The 17,774-nt window shown below is 41.1% G+C and overlaps 1 protein-coding gene across 1 annotated transcript in view; it reads left to right on the top strand.

Moving 5' to 3' along the window:
• ppfia1 (PTPRF interacting protein alpha 1) overlaps positions 1-17,774 on the top strand; it is a 50,950-nt gene that overhangs the window by 17,198 nt on the left and 15,978 nt on the right. The window contains exons 4-16 of the mRNA XM_054620852.1: positions 1,033-1,197; positions 1,319-1,393; positions 2,889-2,990; positions 3,983-4,216; positions 5,602-5,748; positions 7,271-7,405; positions 10,731-10,814; positions 10,908-11,039; positions 11,197-11,259; positions 12,156-12,235; positions 12,325-12,475; positions 13,396-13,619; positions 14,414-14,645. Coding sequence (XP_054476827.1) covers positions 1,033-1,197; positions 1,319-1,393; positions 2,889-2,990; positions 3,983-4,216; positions 5,602-5,748; positions 7,271-7,405; positions 10,731-10,814; positions 10,908-11,039; positions 11,197-11,259; positions 12,156-12,235; positions 12,325-12,475; positions 13,396-13,619; positions 14,414-14,645 — 1,824 coding nt within the window. The remainder of the gene's footprint in view (positions 1-1,032; positions 1,198-1,318; positions 1,394-2,888; positions 2,991-3,982; positions 4,217-5,601; positions 5,749-7,270; positions 7,406-10,730; positions 10,815-10,907; positions 11,040-11,196; positions 11,260-12,155; positions 12,236-12,324; positions 12,476-13,395; positions 13,620-14,413; positions 14,646-17,774) is intronic.

Here is a 17,774-nt window from a genome sequence, read left to right as displayed (position 1 = left end):
CCTATAATCCAAACCATTGTCACAAGTCGTGGGCGTTGCAAATTGCTCAATCATCAAAATATTTCAACCACTGACGATAACTTTCATCACAGACAGCTGTTTGTGTTGAGAAGGAGCTGTTCAGTCTTCCATACTAGTCCTACTGAAGACGTTTCTCTGTATGTACATGTACATAATTAATGGTATTAGCCAGTGAAACATGTCTTTATTTGAAGGTTTCATTCAAACATTGAAGCCGACACGTCATCCTACATGAGCACACGCTCCAGGCGTATTAACCAGAGTTCACACAGGCTGTTAAAAAGGGGCGTTTTTAAAGCAATCCAAGTAAAGTGATTAAAAAGTCCTTGAAATTCAAATTAACCTCAACAAAGCTTTGTTCATCAACAGAGGTCGCGTGAACCGAATATTTTCAGTCATTCGCGGAACTTTTTTTAAACAATGACGTCGGCCATTTTGACATGAGCAGTCGTCTTTATGAGGAAAATATGGAAAAATAAACATTGATCTGCTTTGTGTGTTGACACGGTCGGCAACGTTTCTCTGTTTGTCTTTTATCTCCATTCCTTTTATGAATACACAATCTATAAACTTGTTCTGTATATTAATGATTAGAAAAACACACACAGCACAGTATCTAGAGTATCAAATTGTATTACAGGACAGATGTAATCATTTCCAAAATACAAATCTAAAACTGTATGAACACCAGATGTTTTATCGTAACTCACACTAGCGGAGTGTAATAAAGTTTATTTGATTAGAATCACATACTCTACCTTTTTTAAATACATCTTAAGCCTCTGTTGTATAATGATAAACATATTAAAGTGAAGAGTATAAATAGATCATGACGGGACAACGTGAAGGTTTCAGGCAACCGCTGTTCATCAAGTCATCTAATTAAATTGCAGGAATGACTCATTTAGTAATTTATTGGTGGTAGGAAAAGCTTCTATGCAACCAGGTTGATGCTCTCTGCTTGTGCACATGTTTTTTTTAACCTGTTGACATGGTCTTCTGTGTGTCCAGCTCCTGTTGGAGCACCTGGAGTGCCTGGTGTCTCGCCACGAGCGCAGTCTGAGGATGACGGTGGTGAAGAGACAGGCTCAGTCTCCAGCGGGAGTCTCCAGTGAAGTGGAGGTCCTCAAAGCCCTAAAGTCACTTTTTGAACACCACAAAGCCCTCGACGAGAAGGTACGGCCGTGTGTGTGTTTTTAGATGTTTAAAGAGGTGAATGAAGTAAGTGTGTGTGTGTATTTCACCGTGTACAGAGATTTGTGCAGGTTTGTTTATGTTCGTATCGCCTGTTCTGCAGGTGAGGGAGCGACTACGCGTTGCCTTGGAAAGATGCAGCGCGTTGGAGGAGCAGCTCACCATGTCACACAAAGAAGTAAGAAAACAATAACTGATGCCTGATGAGAAATTCACTGAACTCAGACTCAACACCAATACAGCCTCCAAATACTGTTTCCATGTGATAAAGGAATGTTTGCTGGAACAACTTGACAGCCTAAAGTAATGGATTCAAACCTGTCATGCTTGCATTGTTTTTATTCTCAGCTTTGCTCATTGCGAAAGATACATTTAGGGTTAACAACACATTTAATTAAACTACAGAAAAAAAATACAGTAAACAGATGCTTCCCACTATTGTTGAACTTCAGACGTCATGTCAATCGAGCAGTGTTTGGGTTCTTATCTGCACGGTACGACCCAGATGTTCTCGTCCTTTCATTCCTTTTGATCTGGTTTGTTGATACATTTTTCTTATTTAAAACAGGAAGTAAAATGTAGCAAATGCACTGATTTAAGAGGTTTAATTAGGTTGTTTATCATCACGGGAATCTAAAGTGAAGAACGACCGTGTTAGTGAAGTGCAGTGACCGCAACTGATGGCAGACTTGATGTAGGAGTGAATGACGTCCTTTTTGATTGTTCTGTGCCGACACAAACTGAATGTTGAGACGGTTTGAGATGCAGCTTTGACTGATCAAAGGGTATTTTTCTTTATCTTTATACTAGCTTGAGAGACTTTCATTCACCAGGAGAAAACTAGACAACCTTTTTATGAACAGATCAACGTAGCATTGCTCCTGATTGCACTGCATTTTGCACATTTGACCCGTTTAAAGACAGAATTCACACTGAATCTAAGAAGTAGAGATTCACAGCTCTTACGTGCACACGTGCGCACATGAATGCAGAGAGGCCTTTAGTCCGCTGCGTATTGAATGGGATTAAGATTGACAAAAGACCCAGAGGATCTTTTGGAAGTGTCCTAGATTTCCTCTCTGCTTCATGCTGCAGTCATCTTTTGTTCATGGGAATCAGCCTGGGACCACACACACACACACACACACACACACACACACACACACACACACACACACACACACACACACACACACACACACACACACACACACACACACACACACACACACACACACATATACATAAAATCAACCACTTGCCAATCTTCTTTTAATAGTAACCTTACTTCCAAAGTCAAGGCATCTTTTTTGCTGTTTAGTTTTCCTACCGTTTGGCCGTTTGGCATCGAGTTTATCGGTCTCTGCAGAATATTCATGGGAGTCTGCAACCAGAATAGGTGTGGTTTGAACTCAAGGCTCTGGGCAAACACACACACACACACACACACACACACACACACACACACACACACACACACACACACAGAGACACACACACACACACACTTCTTTCTTTAGTAAAATGGAGGAGAAAAACGTCACAAATCTTAAAAGGAATCAAACTCCTAAAGTGCTCCGGGTTGAGTGGTTAACCAGATAAATGTTGAGATGGCTATCTCCAGAAAATGAATGACTCTGAGAGGCGTTAACGAACTGGTGTTTTCTCTCTAGCTGGCGTACCTCAGGGAGCAGAGCGGCCAGAAGAGAGGAATGGCGGATGGAACCAGCGAGGTCAACCACAACTCTGAAAACACACCGAGCACTAACGGCAAGGTGAGGCGACTCCACCACGTGTGTCAGCGCGTGAAAGCCAAGCGGGAGACGAGGCCACAGCTCCTTGTGTTTAACGTTTGTTCAGTTAATGAAATTAAATCTTAACGAAATGAATCAATTCAGGTTAAATATCTGAATCCATAAATATCTCCTGCACGTTTTTAAAGTGTAAGAAATAAACACATTTTGTCATAAGCATACATGAGATATTTTGCAAGACTTTAAAAAAACACACCTTACAACTCAATAACAACTTGTTTAAAAGAACAACAACACTAAGCCTGATCTCTACAGGTTTATGCATGCATTAGTGATGTTTCCATTTTCTTTTGAATTCTGGCTTGCAATGACTAGCTGTGTTTTGCTATGTCATCTGCACACATGCACAGACGAGATGTAAATACTGGAGGAGGTGAGGAGGTGGGCAGGCTGGAAACAGTCCAGGTTTCTGCTGACAGCTTGTTCTGCAGTTTGTCTCCGCTCAAGATAATAACACTTTGACAACAGTTAATGTGTGCTTGAGGAACATATACAGATAGAGGGAGTGTGAGCTATTCAAATTTGTCGTACAAGGGCAGACTGCTGGACCCAGCTGCAGTACAATTAGAGGTTTTCTAAAGGGACTCTGGTGCTCTGAAACAATACTTATTTTTTCCAAAGGGACCGCCAAAATCAGCACAAAATTAAAGTTCCTTGTTGTAACTTTAAACAACAGGAAATCACAAATGTCCTATTGATCAGTCTTAATTCTTCCGAAAAAATCCTCCAAAATCACCAAATGCTCTAATTAAGTTGAGGTGTTTTCACATACTGTAATACTATGAAGAAACATCTAGCAAAGTTTAGTTTGCTGCCTCTCGATATTTCCTATTTTCCTTCCAGATGTTTAAAGAAGGTCAATCTGTCCAATGGCAGATGTGTACTTTTATCTAACCAGAGTGAAATGCCTCCTCTGTTCACTTGCTAAAACCGCTCCTTTAACTCTCCCACAGCGGTCATCGGACGGTTCTCTGAGTCAGGAGGAGGAGTTGGGTCACGGCTTCGGGAAGGTCAGTGAGCTCCAGGATGTGGTGGACCGTCAGACGGCCGATCTGGGCCAGATGAAGGAGCGCATGGCGGCCATGGTCTCGCGCATCAACGAGCTGGAGGAGGACCTGGACACGGCCCGCAAGGACCTCATCAAGTCCGAAGACATGAACACGCGGCTACAGAGAGACCTGAGAGAGGTAAGGAGGTCTACATGAAACACACCTTTTTAAAATACATTCCTTTTTCTTTTGCATTTACAGGTGACAATTTAAATCAGATAAATATAAATCTGATTTCACTCTTTTCAATTCTAATCCCCAGTGAGATGCTTTTATCTTAGAACAAAGTGGAGGTGAAAGTCCAAAAGTACAAAAAGTCTGAAAATATATATATTTAATTGTTTTTATTTTATTGATACAGAAATTAATGGTAATTTTTGCAAACTCCACACAGCATCATATTAGAAATATATTGCAAAAATGAATCTGTCTAGTTTCAGAAATCAAACTAATGCAAGATTTTGTGTTTGTAACTTTATGCACACAAAGTGTACACTGCATGGGTTTACAAGACACCAAAATACAGTTTCAGTGGTCATACATTTCATTAAAAATAACTACAGGTTAGGAGTTTCTGCATTTTCTCCCAAACTTAGCAAAACAAATATGCATCCAGGCAAAATATATCAGCATAGATGGAGGTAATTTTACTATAAACTTCATCCCTTGTGACCTTGATGAGGTGACAGCAAAACAAAAACCTTGTTCTCAATTTCCCCTACCTCACACAATAAACAAACATAAACAAAACATAAATATATATTATGGTCTCTGTCGTGTTATATAAATGTAAGCAGATCGGTGGAGTTTGAGCTCATTGTGGCCTTTTTGTCCCACAGGAGATGAAGAGGATTAAACAAAACACAAGTTATAAACAAATAACTGTGCAGCGGATTGTAGAATATATATTTTTTATAAGCATGTCTTTCACACATAATGAGGTTTATCGTTTTATGGTTTGGGCATTTTTGTTAAACTAAGAATTATTTAAAAAAGCAAGAAGAGGAGGAAGAGGGGGGAGGCTGGTGGGAGAAGAGTTCTGACTCACTGATGATAAAAAAGAAGTTCTACGATCTCACACATATAAGTTAAATACCACGATTTAAAAAAACACAGGGAAAGTTCTGCAAGTAAAAGTATTTTAGTACATAATGAAGAGAATTTACTTGTTAATATAAAAGTAAAAGTACTCATTGTGCAGCCAAAAGGGCTCTTTAGTCGTTACATTATTATTTATGTAATACTAGATTATTACTTTTGATGCAGTAACATGTGAGATGCATTTTAGCTGACTGCAATAGAGCTAATTTTATTCATTTTTCATACTGTTGACTGGTTTAACTTGCTGTTAAACGATGCATTTTCTTTCATTTATAATGAATAATTCCCTCTGAAATATAGTGGAGTAGAAAATAGCGTCAACACTGTACTCACTAAGTTTCTTTCCATCACTGATTTAATACCATGCTGTGCCTAAAAAAGGTAATTAATCAGACGTTAATTCAAATGTTTGTGTGTTTTAGTCGATGGCTCAGAAGGACGACATGGAGGAGAGGATCACCACCCTGGAGAAGCGCTACCTGGCAGCTCAGCGGGAGGCCACCTCCGTCCACGACCTCAACGACAAGCTGGAGAACGAAGTGGCCAACAAGGACTCCCTCTACAGACAGGTAGGCCTCCTGCTGCAGGACTACACCTGTTAGAAATCACTGAGGGGATCACAGACTAGGAGGGTCATTGATCTGTTACTTCAATTGTTGTGGAAATACCTTATGTTGAAGTGGTTATCCTCAACATTTCAGTCCTGGTTGATTTAAGAATTTTCATTTGAGTGAAAACAAAGGAAATTTATTCAGAGTTCATCAGTCTGGAGTCAGAAATGTCCATTCTAACATGCTATTTTTCAGAATTGTGTGCATAGTTTCATTATTGTTTGTATTAAATGGATAAAAACTGTATTACATAGTGAATTCTATACATATGCTTTAATCAGTGGGCCAGAGGCTTAATCGCCATTATGTTATTCCTTCAGCGATAGTAAGAGACTACTTGAACCCTCTGAAACCCAAATCCCGCCGGCAGGATTGAAAAACTTTCCGTCGGCCCCTGAACACATCATGTTTGACGAACGCTTCCATGAGAAAAAGAAACGGAAACTAAGCTTAGAATTGTGATTTATTTCATCAAAAACATTTTATTCTCCATTTCTCATTCAAAATGTTGCCACAAATAAACCGTTTGAAGTAAACAGATTCTGTAAATATAAAACATTAAATTCTGAGATCACCAACACAACTATGAAGTCATGATTTACTCGGCTGAGACCAACAGTCACGTGACAAAAGATCTGTGAAACTTGGACTTGTTTCATATGTTTCATATATATGAAACGTATGAAACAAGTCCAAGTTTCATATAAAATAAATTATCAAAGAAATTAAACTTGCATTTTTTCTTTTGTTTTACGATTTATGTCATTATAACTGTGTTATTCTGCACAAAGACGTGTGAGTTCTCTCTACTTCTAGTCATGATTGTTCCATAGAGGAGCAGAACTTTTATATTGAAGTGAAAATCAAGACCACAGAGAGAGAAAATTAGACAACAGGGAATAAAAAGCCCTGAAACAGCTTTGGGGTTCCGAGGGTTAAGCTCGCTGCATCATTTAAGATCTGTAATCTCATCACACCCCCAAAAACATCCACGCACATCCGCACATTACAATGTGACTCAGAGCTGACGAGGCGTGTGTTGATTTTGGGGCGTTTGACTCTCGGAGTTGTCTGCCAGCAGGAATCGCCTGCAGTTTCTTCTTTGGCAGTTTTTTTTCCAGACTAATGAATTCCTGCTGTATTCACACGCTGAATGGGAAGCCTCCAACACACTGGCTCGCTTCTTTACATGTGCTCACTGAGATGGAGACGTCTCTCTCTCCTCTTTTCTTCTGGGTTTTCATCCGTCTTTGTGTCCTTATGAATGCTCTCTTCCTCACTTCCTGCCCACCCTCACACATCACTCCTCCCTTTGTCTCCCTCTCTCTCTCCCTCTTTCCCTTGACCTCCAGTATTATTTCCTGCTACTCTCTTCACCTTGTGGAGCTATAAATGCAAATCCCGAGGCCAGGATGTATCACGGAGTCTTCCACATGCTCGCTAACGACCGTTTGCTTCTTGTTGGTTCTGTTTGTTGCAGACGGAGGACAGAAGCCGGCAGCTCCAGGAGAAGCTGGAGCTGGCCGAGCAGAAGCTGCAGCAGACCATCCGCAAGGCTGAGACTCTGCCGGAGGTGGAGGCGGAGCTGGCTCAGAGGGTGGCCGCCCTCACAAAGGTACCAGCACCTGTCCACCGCCCCACAAACCTCTCAACCTGCCTCATTTATTTTATTTAGATTCATAAAACACTTTATTAAAATGTTGACTTGTAATCACACACCTCTGAAAATCCCCAAGTCTTCCATTGACACGTCTCTTGGAAAAGGAATAAGAATGAATTCACAGATGCATAACTTCTAACTATGATCTCTGGTACCAGAAGACATTATAAACCCGGAGCTGTTAGATTACTTTCCTTGACATCCCAACAACCAGCAGGAGTTGCCTGCGGAAGCTGGCGAGGTCGAGGAAGCCATTGTTTATGTTGCCCTGAATATCCACAGGGAACTATTTTTAGAGAGTTGGCTCATGTTTTTTTTATCCATTTATAGTTTGACTCTTTTTCTTTGGACAACACACGCTGCTCCCGCTGAACCCACAGGGGTTGACTCAGCACCTTATTTGTATTGGAACTGGCTCACAGTTCATCTCCGAGACTGAAGCTAATAATCTTATTGTCATTTCAGTGTTTTTGTTTTAGAGTTCAGCAGGAAGCAGACGCCTCCTTTCACATATTTTAAATAATGTGATCTACGTCCCTTCTGCACTTTCTCCCTGTTCATTTTTCTTTAACTTGTTACTTTCGTTTATTGATTTGATTTAATTGGACACTTCTTTCTCTCTTTGCACAAAACATGCAGACACATAATATTGTAGCAAGACACAGGACACAAAAATTGGCATTAACATAACACCCAAAATCACAACAACAATAAATCTGCTGTTCCTACTCTACATTACAGACTGAAATTAAAGTTGTGATATTCAAATTAAACTATTTTAGGTATTATAGACTACACAAATAATACATATTCCAATCTATTGAATATGTAACCTCATGTCAAAACTTTCTATTTTATTATATAAAATGTTTAACGCCTATTTTTAATGATCCGGACTCCGTTCCTCTTAAGTCAGTGACAGTAGAGATGTTTAGAAGTGTGTTTGTATGAGGTTCTTCTCCACAGTCAGTGTTTTACTACAGTAGATGGAGTTTGTAGAAACAGACAGGAGAACCAGAACAGGAGCAAATCAATGTTCTGCTGTGGACGTATTTTAGACACTAAAATATTCAATATCAGTTTAAGTGAACGTTATATTTAGAATATTTTCACCTCTTTACCTTTCTGTCAGACAGACCTTTATGACGGGAACTGAAGCTGTTATCTACATGTATGATCTCTTCAAAGACACCAGACTACATTCAGAAAAACAGTGATTTTACCTCTCAGAACACAGGAGTTGCTGCTCTACTGCTGCCTCCATTGGTTCGTTTGTGTTATTGTGTTACTTTGGTGTTTTAAAGGATAAGTTCAGATTCATCTAAGTCGCACAATAAAAAAAACAACCTTTGAAGTAAAATGACTGCTTTTGTCAAAGGAGTCTGGGAGCTTTGAAGAGAGCAGCCCCACTTCAAAAACCATCCAAACCCTCCGGTTAATAATATAGAGATAATCAGACAAAGCTTAGAAATGGAAATACATCTTTTGGTATGTTTTAATATTGCCTCCACACGGTTCCAAAACATCCACATAAATCCTCCATTCTTTTCTCCACCCTCTCATTGTTCCATCTTCTGAAGTCTAATATATTCTTAGAGAATTTCCAATCATTAAGTCATGTTCCGCTGTTGAATCTGCAGCTTTCTGTCCATTTTAAATAAGTAAATGTACATTTAACCCCTGTTTTCTCCTCTTTGTCATTTCTTTCTGTCATGCTCTGTTTCTGTGTGCTCTTCATGCCGCCTCACGCCTCCTTGTCACAAACCCCCATAGTGTGTTCTGTGTGGCTCTAAAGGCGCTAAGACTAAGAAGAAGGTAGACCAGCTCCACCCACAGAGCTAAACCTCCTGGATAGTGGAAACCTCCTCACTTTTGTTCTGTTACTGAACTTAACCAGGCTTAGACAAACAAATGGCTCTATTTACATGTCCAGAACTACAAAAGAAACTGAAATATTTCTTCAAATAGTGTTTTACCTACAGTTCTACTTTATCTTTTACATGAGAGGAGCCTGGTTAAGTGCAATGACTGCGTATATCTCAAAAAGCTGTGGATTCTTATTGAGCCCTCACGCGTCCGTCTACGTGTACGCTTCTGTTGTTTGTGCTTCGTGTTCTTGTGAGCTGTGGTTGATCCGTGTTGGTACTGCTCCTTTTCTTTCTCTCAAACACAAACTCCTAATGTTTGGTGTCTAACACAAACAGGAAGTGCCAGCTCATTAACTCAAAGACTTGAGGAGAAACTGGAGCAGGAAAACAAAAATGTTTACCAGCCAATAGATTGATAATATCTGTTATTGGACACTGGTTATATTGAATTAAGTGTTGAATTAATTGTTTATTTTAAACGGAGCCCTCTGTAGGACACCGATGGTGTTCTGGCTGTTGTATTTGTTTTAGTCTTTTCTTTGGGTCACGCTGCTTTGCTGTCCTCTCCTCATGCAGCTGCTGCTCCACCTCTTAGCTCTTGCGTTAGCGTTTGTAGATGCTTGGTTCTCAGGCTGTGGATGTTGGTGACTCGATCCTCTTGAAGGACTTTTGAACCTCAAACAGGGCCAAGTTTTGGCTGTTTTTCTCAGCGAGGTCCTTCTCCAGGATGGGTGACAAATTCAAATCAAAGCCTACGTTTACAAAAGCACATTTATATTCTGCTCTCATTCCTAATATAACAATATTCAATATTGTATATGGGTCATGTACACAGCATATTCTGTTAGGATATTCTGAATTAGGTCTTAATTCATAATAAACCATAATATTTTTGTTTACATGAACAAATTCAGAAAAAGACAACATTCGTACTAAGGGGTTAACATGGCAAATGAAAATGAATATTCCAATAATATTCCTTTCTACATGCAGTCGTCCAAATATCTTTTTTTTTAAGTTTTCCAGAGGTGGAGGACGTGATCGACCCTGTGATGTCATCCTCCCTGATTCAAACCTTCAACCAGCTTCTTTAAAAGTTTGGCGTTGCGATATTTGCTCGTATCCAGAAACCTGTTGATATCCTAGTTTTAAAACTAAAAGACTATTGAGGGCTGAATGCAATGTATTCATGTCCAAAGAATGCTCCTAAAACAACAGTGATATCGGCATTTCCCAAATGTTGTAATCCTAAAATGCTACAAAAGAAATAAGCCCTAATTGCAGTTTCCAAACAACATATGCTGTTTACATGCCAAGTATCAAATTCACAAGTGGAATATAAGTGTGCATGTGAACGTAGTCACTCTCAGCTCTGAGAGGATTGAATTTTTTTTATTTTCCTTGAATTTCAGGCAGAGGAACGTCACGGCAACGTGGAGGAGAGGCTGAGGCAGCTGGAGGCCCAGCTGGAGGAGAAGAACCAGGAACTGCTCAGGGTGAGGAAGAGTTTAAATCTGCCGTCACTACACATTGAGACGATCTTAACCTGTGAACCTTTATTTATAAATGATGTCTTTCTATTCGAACAGGCACGACAGCGAGAGAAGATGAACGAGGAGCACAACAAGCGTCTGTCTGAGACGGTCGACAAGCTCCTCTCAGAGTCCAACGAGAGACTCCAGCTTCACCTCAAAGAACGCATGTCTGCTCTGGAGGACAAGGTGACTAGAACATCAGTGTGATGATGATGATGAACAGATGGGAAGTCGTTGAGAGGCAGACAAGATGAGGACGCTGCATTCTTTGCTATGATAAACATTGATCCTTCAGAGTAGGTGGTTAGTAGCTTTAGCTTAAGCTTGTTTCTGTCTCTTTCAGAATGCTCTGATAAGAGAACTGGAGCACACCAAGAAGCTGATTGAGGAGTCTCACCATGAGAAGGTGAGGGGTTGTTAAAAGTATGAGCTGATTCCAAGTGTCATTAGGATTATATTCATACCAGTACATCTTATCAAAACTCTTAGCGATACTTTTATCGGTTCTTTTTTGGTTTTATTGTGAGAAAAATGAGAATTAATTAAGAAAAGAATCAACATTTCTTTCTAATTCTTGTATGTAAACAAATAGTATTTTTCTTGAGCAGCAATACAAAAAGTTCCAAAATCTTTAAAACACTCAAACTCTCATCTAATCAATTATCTCAGTGATTATCTTTGATTGATCAACTTGTTCTTCTGATCAAACTACCGTTCCCTGCAGTGGACGAGGATGGACGTCTGATCTCCAAACAGTATAAACTGATGATTTCTGCAGACTGATGTTCTGCTTGTTGTCCAGATAAACTGCTGCTGTTTCCTCCTTAACCTGTGAGGGTTTTAGACAACGAGAGTTCTCAGAGTCTACTGGAGGAACACGTAGAACCACTCTGGATCTTTGTGTTCTCTCTGACATCATGTGTGTCTCACTGTACTGAGCTGGAGTCTCTCTGTCTCTCTCTCTGTCTCTCTCTCTCTCTGTCTCTCTCTCTCTCTCTCTCTCTCCCTCTCTCTCTGTCTCTCTCTCTCTCTCTCTCTCTCTCTCTCTCTCTCTCTTTTGAGAGTTTGAGACGAATACATCTCACTCCTGAACGTTTAAAGTACCGATAGCAGAACCTTTAACTCGGACCGCATCAATACTCCGTGTTTTTACTCATTTAGAACCAGTTCCCGTTTAAAACCTGTTTTTGGGGCCTCCCTAATCTTTGGCTTCTCATAATGTGGTCTTATTATTTGGTATATTCTAGTTACTTTGTATCTCCACTAAATGTCCACCATGTCTGTGAATGTCCTCTCCTACAGGAGCAGCTCCTGATCCAGATTGAGACCATGAGGGCAGAGAACGAGCAGGGGAGGAGCAGGAGTAACTCCTTACTACACGGGTAAGACGGGTAACGAGGTGGAGGTCACAGTTTCAACCTCTAAACTCTCAGAGTCTTTCTGACGGGTTGTTTTGATGTGGTTCTTCCAGACGGTCTCAGATGGGCAGCACTCCAGACTTCAGGTATCCCGTGTCGGCTTCCTCCATGATGGACAGCAACTCGGACCACTACGGCAGCGCTCTTGTGCTGAGGCGGCCTCAAAAGGGGCGGATGGCGGCGCTCCGGGACGAACCGTCCAAGGTGAGCGCCACGATCATCTGCTGTCGGATTGTTTATGAATCGTTTGCATGCAAGACTCACATTTAAGTTGACTTCTACAAAAACTGGGATTAACATTCCCACTACTTGCGTTTAAGGAACGCACCAGGCAATTATCAGATCAGTGGGGCTGCAGCAAATGTTATTTTTTGCTTTTGACGTTTTCAAATGAAGCTTTGAATGTCTGTCATCACCCTAAAAATGAAAAGAATCCTCAAACGAAATCCTCAGTTTGACTAAAGTGACTCATCAAAGTCTTTTAGATCAACTTTCTTAAATAAATAGTCAATACATGCCCAACCTTTGTGTGTGGCAAGTGGGAGAGCAAACCTTTTTTTTAACTCACTTTCTGCAAATGTCCTTGTTTTAGTGTTTAGAAAAACGTTGTGAGACAAAACGGAAAACCTTTGTGTCCAAGTTTAGTACCTTTCATTGGAGATCGGCAAATTCCTATTAGCTGTTTCATAACTTGAAAATTAAGAAACGTTGAAGGGTTTCTTGTGATCTTTCCCCCTTTTTGAAATAGTTGAATTTACTGGAACATACGTGTTGTCGTCCTCGTGTCGCGTGCCGTTTGTATCGTGTGCATTTTTCCCTCCTCTACCTGTTTCTGTCTAATGTTTGAGTTCTTCCTGATGATTTTTCTTCTTCTCCGTTTCTTTCTGTTTGCTTCCGCTCTGGACTTCAGCGACATGTAAGTCAGTGTGGTGGAGATGACAGTGAACCTTACTTGTGTCTGTGGTGCATTCATGACAAATACTCAAGTATCCAGCTAACGTCTCTTATATCCCTCCTGCCTGCTTTTCCCATCTTTTTATCCTTTTTTCAATATCTGATTTCCTCTTGGTGTCTTCATCCCCCCCACCCCCTTCCCTGTTTTACACCTGTACGAACGACTCCAGGTGCAGACGTTGAATGAGCAGGAGTGGGAGCGCATGCAGCAGGCCAACGTGCTGGCAAACGTGGCCCAGGCCTTTGAGAGTGACATGGACGCCTCGGACCTGGAGGAGGACCGAGAGACGATGTTCAGCTCGGTGGACCTGCTGTCCCCTGGTGGCCAGGCGGACGCACAGACCCTCGCCTTAATGCTGCAGGAGCAGCTGGACGCCATCAACAATGAAATTAGGTACATGCAGACCAAACATTCCTTCATGTAACTTTATCTTTTCTATCAACATGTCTGCAGGTTGTTAACCAAGTTTCGGGGCTTTCTTTAGCTCCGGTTACATTTTACTCTCTGTGGCTTTAATTTTCACTGTAATACAAAAGTCCTGCACCTCTATGGAAACAGAACAATCAGGGCTAGAAGTAGAGAGAACTCCAAAATGTTTAAAGTGCAAAGAAAACAATTATAATGCCATAAAGTATAAAAAAGAAGAAAACGGAAATAGAATCTATAAATACAACATTTTTGGAAGTTTCCACAAGTGTAACCAATGTTGGAAAAAACACTCCACATGCTAAATTTATTGAACTATTGACATTTTCCCAACCTACTTACTTCCAGCCTCTCCTCTCTGCTCTGTGTTCAGTCAAAGTTTCACGTAATTTTTGTAACATGACTGTTGGTCTTAGCTGAGTCAATCAAGGTTTCCTAGTTGCTCGGAGGAGCTCAGAATTTAATGTTTTTTACAGGATTTAGTTAAAGAAAACGGTTTATTTGTGGCAAGATTTTAAATGAGACATGTAGATTTTTATTTATTTATGAAATATCATAATTTTAAGCTACGTTTCGGCTTCTTTTTTCTGACGGAAGCGTTCGTCACACATGATGTGTTCAAGGACCATCCGAAGGAGGAAAATCTGACAGAAATGACATTTTCTACAGCTACTGGTTGTGATAAACGGGGTAGTTTTACAGATTGATTAAGGGGGTTCATTTAACTCCACCATCTCCTCGTCCTTCCTCGATGGTTGCAGAATGATCCAGGAGGAGAAGGAGAACACAGCCATCCGGGCCGAGGAGATCGAGTGCCGGGTGGGCAGCGGTGAAAGCCTGGGAGGACGTTTCCGCTCCATGAGCTCCATCCCCCCCTCACTGTGTGCCGGATCCTCGTTGGGAGGCTCCCCCCCAGGCTCCGGACACTCCACCCCCAGACGGGTCCCCCGCAGCCCCAACAGAGAACTGGACCGCATGGGGGTCATGACCTTGGTAAAAGCTGCCTTTACTTTCACATGTTTCCAAAACGACGGCACCCATGTTGAGAAGCTTCATTCAGTTTTGATTTTAAGTCCAATTAATCCGAATTTGTTCTTATTTTTATGTTTGTGTTTTGGTTGTAGTTTAAGGTTCTCCATGTATGCTTTAACACCGTTTGCCTCCCCGTGCTGACTGTGTGTATTTATGCCGTCTGCTCTCACCAGTGTGTACTAATGTTTAGTGTTGTGAGTGTGTAACCATGTGTATGTGTAACTGCCCCTCGCTCGCAGCAGTATTGCTCTGACCCCTGCATCATCCAGAGCTCCCTCTCCCAGCAGACAGTAACTTACCTGCCTTATGGTGCAACCGGCTTCAGCCCCCCCCCTCAGGCCTGTAGCTATGCACCGTACTTTCAGGTACCTTGCAGATCTCTCCACAGCTCCCCGTCCTTCCACCTCCTCTGGGTGGGTGCAGTCTGCCTCGTCGACTCTTCTGACATCTTTAAATACACCTTTTCTTTATTGTTTGCTAAACGCGTCACTTTGCTCTCATAATAATTATGTTGTGCACATTTATTGACTCATTATGTTATGAATGAGAACAATAAGGGGCCGATCACATGTATTTTTGCACGCTCAAATCAATAGTTGTCAATGTAGACGTGCAGAAGCTCTCAAAAGAGTTAAGAAATATTCCAACTTTTGGAACGCTGCACCACATGTCATGTGACCAGGCAACAGATCAGAGCTGGCAGATGTTTTCTTTTTTCTGTAAGTAGCAATCTACATAAATATATGGAGGATAATTTAATCATTTTGGTGCAGGACTATCCAGAGCTTTACTATCCGTCCAGAGAGTCTTTAAATGGCTTCAGATCAAAAACTATGATGGTTAATCTGGGATAACTACATAGTTAAAATAGTTAAATTCTTCACAGGATGTTTTGATAATTTTTAGGACGTTGCAAGTTTAATTTAAGCTCTGTGTGAAAAAAAAAAAAAAACAAAGAACAAAACTCCAGGTTTCAGTGGATGCTCGACCAAATCTCTGCTAGTATTTGATCAAAGGACACATCAGATTTCCTTTTTATGACGAATACTATCAAAACAAAAAGATTGTTTTGGTTTAGAAACTGAGAGCACACACCTGTTCTTGCACCTGTGAGTCCCTCCTGCTCACCTGTGTTACCTCTAGCGCTCCATTCTTTGTTTATAGGTTACGTTGGTTTGATATTTGGACACAGTTCAGTGTAACAGGCTAATCCTTGTCCTTGTTACATCAGGAACACAGATAAACGACCAGCCTGCCCTTCTGAAATATCTCTGTTAGATCCAGCTCGTCTGTTTGCAACTGTGTAAACAAAGTTGTTTCTAAACATAACAGTGATCTCAGGGCGGAACGTTTTGTTCTCATGTAACACCGTCGGGTTTTCCTGTGAACGCCGGAGCCGGTACTCATCCTCATCAGTCCTTTTAGGAATTTGTGATCTTGCGGTTGTAGGAATGAATTCAAGTCCAAGCAGAACTGCATTTGTTCAGTCCTCGTCAGATTTCCGGGGGGATAATAAAAGTCACCACCCTTTTTTCCATTTAGTATTTGTTGCTGTTATGGATAAAAAAAATGAAGTCATGGTGTGTTGATTGCTGAGCAGATCTTTTCTAATTCGACTGTGGTAAAACTGGCACACTGTTCTGCTGAGAGTGAAGAATTCTAGCAGGTCGTACAGTTTATCCAACCATGGCTGTTAAACATTACAGACATGAAAGGAGTGCTGCTTTCAGTTTGGCAGATAACTCATGAGACAGCAACAACGACAGCCTCAACATAGTTCACAAGATTAAAAAACATCAAGATCTGTCTTTAAAGCTTCAGTGAAACAATTTAAAAATGTCCTGAATAAGAAGGAAGGGAACATTTTGGGTGATTAAATGAATTTCTTCTTCCTGTTTCCTCTTTATAGCTCCCTAATCTCTTCCTCTCCCCGGCCTCCTGTCAGTTGAGGAGAGGAAATGAGTGATTAGGTATTTTTCCTCCTTTGGGGCAAAAAGAAAACTACCTTAGAAATGTGGCACGCTGATGGTTTATTTGCTCTGCTAATGCCAGGCCGGTGAGGAATGCAGCAGCGATGGAGGGGAGGGGGGGAAAGAAGAAACCCTCCTCCCTTATAAGGTGCACAGTGGAAAATATGACGAGAACAGCTTCTGCTTCATAAATCCAGGTGTCACACTTGCTTTGTGTGTAACAAAATGCAAAGCAGAACTAGTAGCAAGCTTAGAAACATCGTTATATATGTTATTTTAACACATTTTTCTCACTGATCAGAGCTTTTCAGATGTGGCGGTGATAAAAAGTTCACTGATAAAAGCACTATTCACATCTCTAGGCATGTTTTTAGATGCTTCAGAAACAGGAGGTCTTAAAAATCTACATTTGATTAAATATTTAGCAGCCAAATCAAATAGTTTTCAGGATATCCAACCTTTTTTTCTTTATAATACATTTAATACTTGACTTGTTTCTTTACAGGGCTTGTATAAAGTCAAAAAAGTAGTCTGTGAATATGAGATACGAGTTTACAGATAATCACAACACCTCCTCGTCATAGTGGAGGTTGGTTTATGGCTTTTTGCCGGTTACACTCAATGTCTCTTTGATTATTCAAAGTTAGTTTTGTTTCTACGCCCTCTGGTGTTTCGAAAAAGAATGCAACGAACGGTGCATAGTTCATGCTCGGAGCTTGCACGCCGTCAGCAGAGGCTCACGCTACGGCACCAAGCGCGAGGATAAAACAAAGCTTTGATCAAAAGTCGCCTGCTAGCTGCTCGGCTACCTCCAATTATTCACATGGGTGTCCTGAAGCCTTTGATTCCTCTTCCTCCCTCTGACTTCTTTCATCGGTTTCAGAGCCGGGCTGCACCCATCCTGACCCGACCTCCAGCGTGGTTGTTTTGCAGTGTCTCCTGCAGACTTCATTTTCCAAAGAACTGCACGTCTCTACTGCACAATTTAAACTGTCAATTCCTCCTGGTCTCTGCTTGTGTGTGTGTGTGTGTGTGTGTGTGTGCCAGTACACATGGTTAACTCTATATCTAGTTCTGTTTCCTGCTCCCGTGTGTTTGTGCATGGCTTTGGATCCGCCGC

This window comes from Anoplopoma fimbria, chromosome 2 (assembly GCF_027596085.1).
Source record: "Anoplopoma fimbria isolate UVic2021 breed Golden Eagle Sablefish chromosome 2, Afim_UVic_2022, whole genome shotgun sequence".
Lineage (NCBI taxonomy): Eukaryota > Metazoa > Chordata > Actinopteri > Perciformes > Anoplopomatidae > Anoplopoma > Anoplopoma fimbria.
This window is presented reverse-complemented; position numbering and strand designations above follow the sequence as displayed.